The 8,092-nt window shown below is 41.3% G+C and overlaps 1 protein-coding gene across 1 annotated transcript in view; it reads right to left on the bottom strand.

Moving 5' to 3' along the window:
* Window positions 1–5,049, bottom strand: part of LOC118428632 (epsin-1-like) — a 6,164-nt gene extending 1,115 nt beyond the window's left edge. The window contains exon 1 of the mRNA XM_035838738.1: window positions 4,879–5,049. Coding sequence (XP_035694631.1) covers window positions 4,879–5,049 — 171 coding nt within the window. The remainder of the gene's footprint in view (window positions 1–4,878) is intronic.
* Window positions 5,050–8,092: the final 3,043 nt, after the last annotated feature.

The following is an 8,092-nucleotide window of genomic DNA, read 5'->3' as shown; positions in this document are numbered from 1 at the left end:
CGGGGCGGCCGGCTGGCTGATCAGGTTGTCCAGGTTCACCAGTGACGAGTTCTCGCCAAGGAACGTCTCCGGCGTCTTCTGCTTGCCGCCCGGCTGCATCGGTAAACCCTGGTCGAGCCCCATCATGTTAAACGCGCCAACGTTGTTCTGCGAGGAAACGCCGCCCCCGAGTAGGTCGCCCATACCTCCCGTGGACCGCGATCCCAGGAGATCGAAGCCGTCTAGATCGTTGCTCGCCGTCTGGCTGCTGTTTCCGAATGCGTCGAAGGAGGTGCTGCTCACAGGAGCACTGCTGCTGATGGCCGGGGACCGCGTTCGGGACAAGGCGGAGAAGGCAAAAAATAACTTGGAAGTAGTTTACACCAAGAAAAACAGCTTTAGAACCTTAGTCATCTTTCAAATGGCTTATATATCTAGTAGAGTACGATACAAGAAAAATAACAATAATTACGCCCCTTGGAAATGTAGACTCGTCCGTTACCATGTTAACGGAAATAGGTAGACGGAGTAATCTGCAGCCAAAAAATGCGGGCTGGCGCCCGGTTATAAAACCTTTTCAATTTTTTGCTCCAGCGCAAATCGTTGATTTTTATGAATATTTTTCATATTCATTTAAGGTCTCATTGATAATTTTCTTCTTCCCATAGTCTTCTAGATTATAATTATTGTTTTACATGGTCGCCTTTATAATGAAGCTACATGAAATGTCAGCAGATTTTTCATTCTCTGTTGAGCAGATTTACTCTATATAATAGAAAAAAATTGCCAATGACTAGAATCTATAGGTTTGTTGTTAATAGCAATTACAACTACAATTAGTCAATCCCAGCAAAAGGCACTTTTTCCTTGCTAGCGTACAACCGCACCACTCAGAACCCAGCGCTGTGTACCTCCGACCTAGCGCGCGGCTGTCAAACTTTACCTGCTGATTTCTTCAGGTACAAGCAAGCTTTCACCAATCGAACTTTTGATATCAGTTCGGCTGGCCAAAACCGAATTTCTCACCGCTAAAAACATGCGTCCATGCAGCCGTTCAGTTTTTGGCTCGGATCTACTTCAGGGTGCCCACTCGCGGAGTAATACATCAATGAGACAAGAAGGTTACACAGTAGTGCCATCAACACTTGTGTTAGCCGCACACGCAAGCAACACGGTGACTGACTAGGAAGAAGGAAGCAAAACACCTGAGGTCTCCAAAAAGCATGATGTAAAAAGAGTACTACTCTAGGAGCCGCTTAATTGCACTTCCTATTTGCCAGCAAATTCCATGCAATTATCCGGCTCGTGCAATTATGCGAAATTATCTAGCTGGACCGCACGGGTTTGGGATTCCGTGCAGTTAACAGAAGTGTGTGTTAATCCGTTGTGCAATTAACCGGCTTCTACTGTAGTCAATTCTTCTATTCCACCAAACGCCAATCCAAATACCTTTAAGGGTCCATTGAAATGTGACCACTTTAATATATAGAACAGATGCTGCAACCTGTGACGACAACTCAACATAGGTACAGTAGAAGTCACTTAATTGCACAACGGATTAACGCACACTTCTGTTAACTGCACAGAATCCTAAAATCCCAAACCGATGCGGTCCAGCTTGATAACTTTGCATTATTGCACCAGTCGGATAATTGCATGAAATTCACTGGCAAATAGGCTGTGCAATAAAGCGACCTCTACTGTATCAACCTTTGTGAAGTGGTAGCGGACAAAAAAAAAAACACAAGTTGTAATGATAGTCCACACAAAGTTAGTTTATTGATAACATCATGGTGCTTATTTTTTTAATTTCGACCTTTATAACAACAAATCTTGCTGCTCCTGACAACTGGGTAAAAATACACAACAAAGCTTGCACTCGGCTACCAAAATAGAAAAGCCCCTTGCCAAAACTACCACACAAGTCATAATATTAGGCCATGTACATGTCACAGGATTTTAAAACTGAGCTGTCTAATAACAGATCATTGATCATTGCAGAACATGTTATTTGCATCAGAGGATGTCATCATCATAAATTAAATCTGTGTGGGTTTTAAGCGAACCTCAGTCCGTAGTTACAAAAAGGAGCCCAAAGCACAGCAAGTCTAACGCTCCCATGTACAATCGACAAATTTTACATTTACACTTTTGACATAGTCAACATCAGATTTTAGTGCGTGAAGGAGGCAGTATTCTTTTTACTTCTACCAAAATATGGTTTTCAGTACGATAATAATTATAATGATATACAATAAAGTAGATCGTCAGTCTTGTTCAATCATACAAAGTGAAAATGAAACAAGTCAAAAAGTAGTTTTGAAAATCATCATACAATATGCTATTGAGCTACTTTAGATACAATTTCAGCTTTCCATCTTAAATATGACTTTAAAAACCCCATAGCTGCATCTTAGTCGTTAAGACTATAGGAAGAATTGATATAACGTTAAATTCAACATTAGCTAGTCATCATATGGTACAAACCAATATCAATATATGTTAGAGATGACAATTTGCAAACACTGGAATCTTCATGTTCACAAAACCACAACGAAAACTACCAAGTCTCAACATTAGTTTCCACAGGGTAATAATAATGTGGAGTAAATTGAAGTAAAACTCTCTGAGCTTCCTGAAAGACATAATGTAGCAAGTATTGGTACCGGTAATAAAATATCGTCTTGGATAGCAAAACAACTTCCGAGTCACTCCCTGACAGGGACTGATGTAGCGATTTAACTTGGACCAGGATTTCGTCTGAAACTTAACATTGAGCAAACTTTCTGGGTACTAATTATTGTTTTGCATATAGTCAAACCTGTACAAGAGACCACCTCTGCATAAGAACGGCTTGCCTAATATGAACACGTTTTGGTAGTCCCTTAGATAACGTTTGCCACAAGCATTAAGAAACCTGTCTATGGTGACCAACTATCTTAATTGGTCGCCAAAGTGGTCTTCTTGTGCAATTTTGACTCTGCATTATTTGGTTTAACTGCGCAAAAATACGTCAGACACAACAGAAGACATCAAGCTGACAGCAGAATACTGCGAGTCGTTATAGCAGAGTCAACCAAATTTTTCAGTCAGAGTTGGACTTGAGTTCAGTCGAGACAACTGTAAAGAAGAAATGTCACAGTTGACAAAGTCTCCAGTCAGACGACTCAGACTTGAGTTCAGTAAAAACAACTGGAAAGAAGAAAGGTACAAGTCTACCAAGTTTCCAGTTGGACGAGACAGACTTGAGTTAAGACAAATGTAAAGATAGAAACGACAGAGTCAAACAAGTCTCCTGTCAGACTCGAGTTCAGTAAAGAAATACTGGTAAGAAGACACGTCAGATGATCAAGTCTCGCTGGGAAGTTACAGCAGAGTCTCCAGTAAGACAAGTCAGCTTACAACACTTTCTTGTGGCTCTACTTTAGAATGTGTCCAAACAGATTTTGCAGCAGTCTTCAGCTTGCACCATTTAAGTTATGAAGAAATGGTATGCCGTGAGGGTGTTATAACATATGAGCAGACTTGTACATTTTGTTAAATATTTAAGTTTTCATATTACATCATACATGGTAAAACATATAATTCAGTCTGTCTGATGCCTGTTCTGACAGTTAAAACAAGTAAAAATGCTGTTGAACAAACATTGTTTTTCCATACTGCTTGATTCAAGTGCTGAAGATTTGTACTTTGAGTGTTTGTAAAACAGTGTTGTGAAAAGAAGTTTACAACTATGTATTATCCTGTAAAACATTGCTTGTGATCAAAAATATTCTGTCCCCTCTCACTGACACAGAAAGTTGGTATCCTCAACATGGAAAAGATCAAGCAAGAAGAAACCATTGAAACATGTTCGCTGCACAAGATTTTGGAGAAAAAAACATATCAGCTGGAAAAGTGCGTCCATTTCTGCAAGGAGTGACTGAGAAGATGAGAATTAAAAGCACCTGGCATTGTGCAAACTTAGGACAGCCTGATTGTCAATTTACATGTACTACGAAACCATATTTCAAAATATCCAGTTAGCATCAGACTCTGTGAATTTAGAAGCATTATTCCTACCATCTGCATAATGGTGTGTTTCACTTCCCTTCATCTTCCCTAAGTCTCGGAATGGAGTTGTCCAAGTCCAGACTAAAAGTATGTCATTCAAAACTGTTGAAACACACTTTGTAGTTGAAACACACTGACTGTGATATCATTTGTAGTCGCATTTTCTCACGCCTTTTCTTACAAAAATGGAGTCGACTGGTACGGTAACATCGTGGGTTGAGACTCGAAAGCAAAGCACACTATCTCAGTACAAGAACCATAGCTCTCATTTCAGCATCCGAGACCCAAACTGTACGATAGATATTTACAAACACACAGCGCATGTGCTGGGGGCACAGAATACCAAGGGCTTGTCTACATCTTATGCTTCATTCACTTCTACTAGCTGACAGACCTTTCCTCTAGAAACGCTGGGCTATGTCATACTTTTTCTACGATTCACACTTCTACAAATCTTTAGTGTACAATTGCCGACGTCTTACCCTACTAGTTGAAAGTTGATCACGCGAAATGATTGGGACGTTTTTGTTGCGGTCACATTTTGCTAGCATCCCCCTCCCCCCCTCTTAAAATGTTTCAACACCCTCGCATTTTTCTGCGAGCGTTTTTGGCTGAGCGGAATTACCACCTTGTACCTCTTCCATGCACACTTATACAGCTAGCGCTAGCGTAGTCACAGTTTCATAAGAAGGGGTTGGTGGGCTGCGCCGGCTGTGCTGTGGTTCCCATGGGGAGGAGCGGTTGTGGGAGGCCGTCCGCACCGCCCAGTCCTACCAGTCCCGGCTGCACGGGCGGTCCGGGCGGCGAGCGCATCTGGTTTATAGTGGGCGGTCTGACCATCTGAGCCTGGAATGGGTTGCTGACCGGCTTGGCTGCCGGGGGCGGTTGCGAGAGCGGTTGTGAGGGCGGCGCGATCCCGAGGAAGGGGTTCGTGACGGCTGGTTGCGCCGGCGGCGGTAGCACGGGTGGCGGGGCGGCGGGCTGGCTGATCAGGTTGTCCAGGTTCACCAGGGACATTGTTTAGAAATTGAAAAGGGTCGTCACAAAAATATACCATCCGAAAAGAGAATGTGTCCCATCTGCAAAGACAGTATTGAAGATGAATACCATTTCCTGATGATATGCCCTTGTTATGATGAAGAAAGGAAAAAGTTATTGACCATGTGTAACAACAGAACAACACTACCTAATACAAGTAGAGAAATATTCAATGTAATACTATCATGTCCCGACTCCATATCTGTCCACCTAGGCCAATATATATATAATGCTATGCAAAAGAGAAGTCGTGCTTTAACAATGTAAAATACACTATGCCGCCTTATTTTCTATTATGTTAGATTAGTATACTCATGTAGATAGTTCGTAGTTGCTAGTTATACATGTTACTTGCCATACATTGTACCTGATACAATCGTTGTGCAATAAACTTGACTGACTGACTGACTGACTGTTAAACGCGCCAACGTTGTTCTGCGAGGAAACGCCACCCCCGAGTAGGTCACCACTACCACCCGTGGACCGCGATCCCAGGAGATCGAAGCCGTCTAGGTCGTTGCTCGCCGTCTGGCTGCTGTTTCCGAATGCGTCGAAGGAGGTGCTGCTCACAGGAGCACTGCTGCTGATGGCCGGGGACCGCGCCGCGTTCGGGACAAGGCGGAGAAGGAAAAAAATAACTTGGAAGTACTTTACACCAAGAAAAACAGCTTTAGAACCTTAGTCCTCTTTCAAATGGCTTATATATCTAGTAGAGTACGATACAAGAAAAATAACAATAATTACGCCCCTTGGAAATGTAGACTCGTCCGTTACCATGTTAACGGAAATAGGTAGACGGAGTAATCTGCAGCCAAAAAATGCGGGCTGGCTCCCGGTTATAAAACCTTTTCAATTTTTTGCTCCAGCGCAAATCGTTGATTTTTTTATGAATATTTTTCATATTCATTTAAGGTCTCATTGATGAGTTTCTTCTTCCCATAGACTTCTAGGTTATAATTCGTGTTTTACATGGTCGCCTTTATAATGAAGCTACATGAAATGTCAGCAGATTTTTCATTCTCTGTTGAGCAGATTTACTCTATATAATAGAAAAAAATTACCAATGACTAGAATCCATAGGTTTGTTGTTAATAGCAATTACAAGCTACAATTAGTCAATCCCAGCAAAAGGCACTTTTTCCTTGCTAGCGTACAACCGCACCACTCAGAACCCAGGACTGTGTACCTCCGACCTAGCGCGCGGCTGTCAAACTTTACCTGCTGATTTCTTCAGTTACAAGCAAGCTTTCACCAATCTAACTTTTGATATCAGTTCGGCTGGCCAAAACCGAATTTCTCACCGCTAAAAACATGCGTCCGTGCAGCCGTTCAGTTTTTGGCTAGGATCTATTTGAGGATGCCCACTCGCGGACTAATACATCAATCAGACAAGAAGGTTACACAGTAGTGATATCAACACTTGTGTTAGCCGCACACGCAAGCAACACGGTGACTGACTAGGAAGAAGGAAGCAAAACACCCGAGGTCTCCAAAAAGCATGATGTAAAAAGAGTACTACTCTAGGAGCCGCTTAATTGCACTTCCTATTTGCATGCAAATTCCATGCAATTATCCGGCTCGTGCAATAATGCGAAATTATCTAGCTGGACCGCATCGGTTTGGGATTCCGTGCAGTTAACAGAAGTGTGTGTTAATCCGTTGTGCAATTAACCGGCTTCTACTGTAGGCGATTCTTCTATTCCACCAAACGCCTATCCAAATACGTAGATGGATCCATTTAAATGTGACCACTTTAATATATAGAACAGATGCTGCAACCTGTGACAACTGAACTCAACATAGGTACAGTAGAAGTCACTTAATTGCACAACGGATTAACGCACACTTCTGTTAACTGCACAGAATCCTAAAATCCCAAACCGGTGCGGTCCAGCTTGATAACTTTGCATTATTGCACCAGTCGGATAATTGCATGAAATTCACTGGCAAATAGGCTGTGCAATATAGCGCTAGAGGACAAAAAAAAACACAACTTATAATGATAGTCCACACAAAGTTAGTTTATTGATAACATCATGGTGCTTATTTTTTTTAATTTCGACCTTTATAACAACAAATCTTGCTGCTCCTGACAACTGGGTAAAAATACACAACAAAGCTTGCACTCGGCTACCAAAATAGAAAAGCCCATTGCCAAAACTACCACACAAGTCATAATATCAGGCCATGTACATGTCACGGGATTTTAAAACTGACCTGTCTAACAACAGATCATTGATCATTGCAGAACAAGTTATTTGCATCAGAGGATGTCATCATTATAAATTAAATCTGTGTGGGTTTTAAGTGAACCTCAGTCCGTAGTTACAAAAAGGAGCCCAAAGCACAGCAAGTCTAACGCTCCCATGTACAATCGACAAATTTTACATTTACACTTTTGAGATAGTCAACATCAGATTTTAGTGCGTGAAGGAGGCAGTATTCTTTTTACTTCTACCAAAATATAGTTTTCAGTACGATAATAATTATAATAATATACAATAGTAGATCGTCAGTCTTGTTCAATCATACAAAGTGAAAATGAAACAAGTCAAAAAGTAGTTTTGAAAATCATCATACAATATGCTAGTGAGCTACTTTAGATACAATTTCAGCTTTCCATCTTAAATATGACTTTAAAAACCCCATAGCTGCATCTTAGTCGCTAAGACTATAGGAAGAATTGATATAACGTTAAATTCAACATTAGCTAGTCATCATATGGTACAAACCAATATCAATATATGTTAGAGATGACAATTTGCAAACACTGGAATTTTCATGTTCACAAAACCACAACGAAAACTACCAAGTCTCAACATTAGTTTCCGCAGGGTAATAATAATGTGGATTAAATTGAAGTAAAACTCTCTGAGCTTCCTGAAAGACATAATGTAGCAAGTATTGGTACCGGTAATAAAATATCGTCTTGGATAGCAAAAGAACTTCCGAGTCACTCCCTAACATGGACTTATGTAGCAATTTGACATGGACCAGGATTTCGTCTGAAACGTAACGTTGA

This window comes from Branchiostoma floridae, chromosome 13 (assembly GCF_000003815.2).
Source record: "Branchiostoma floridae strain S238N-H82 chromosome 13, Bfl_VNyyK, whole genome shotgun sequence".
NCBI classification, from domain to species: domain Eukaryota; kingdom Metazoa; phylum Chordata; class Leptocardii; order Amphioxiformes; family Branchiostomatidae; genus Branchiostoma; species Branchiostoma floridae.
The sequence above is the reverse complement of the archived record's forward strand: the minus strand, read 5'-3'. Positions and strand labels throughout refer to the sequence as shown.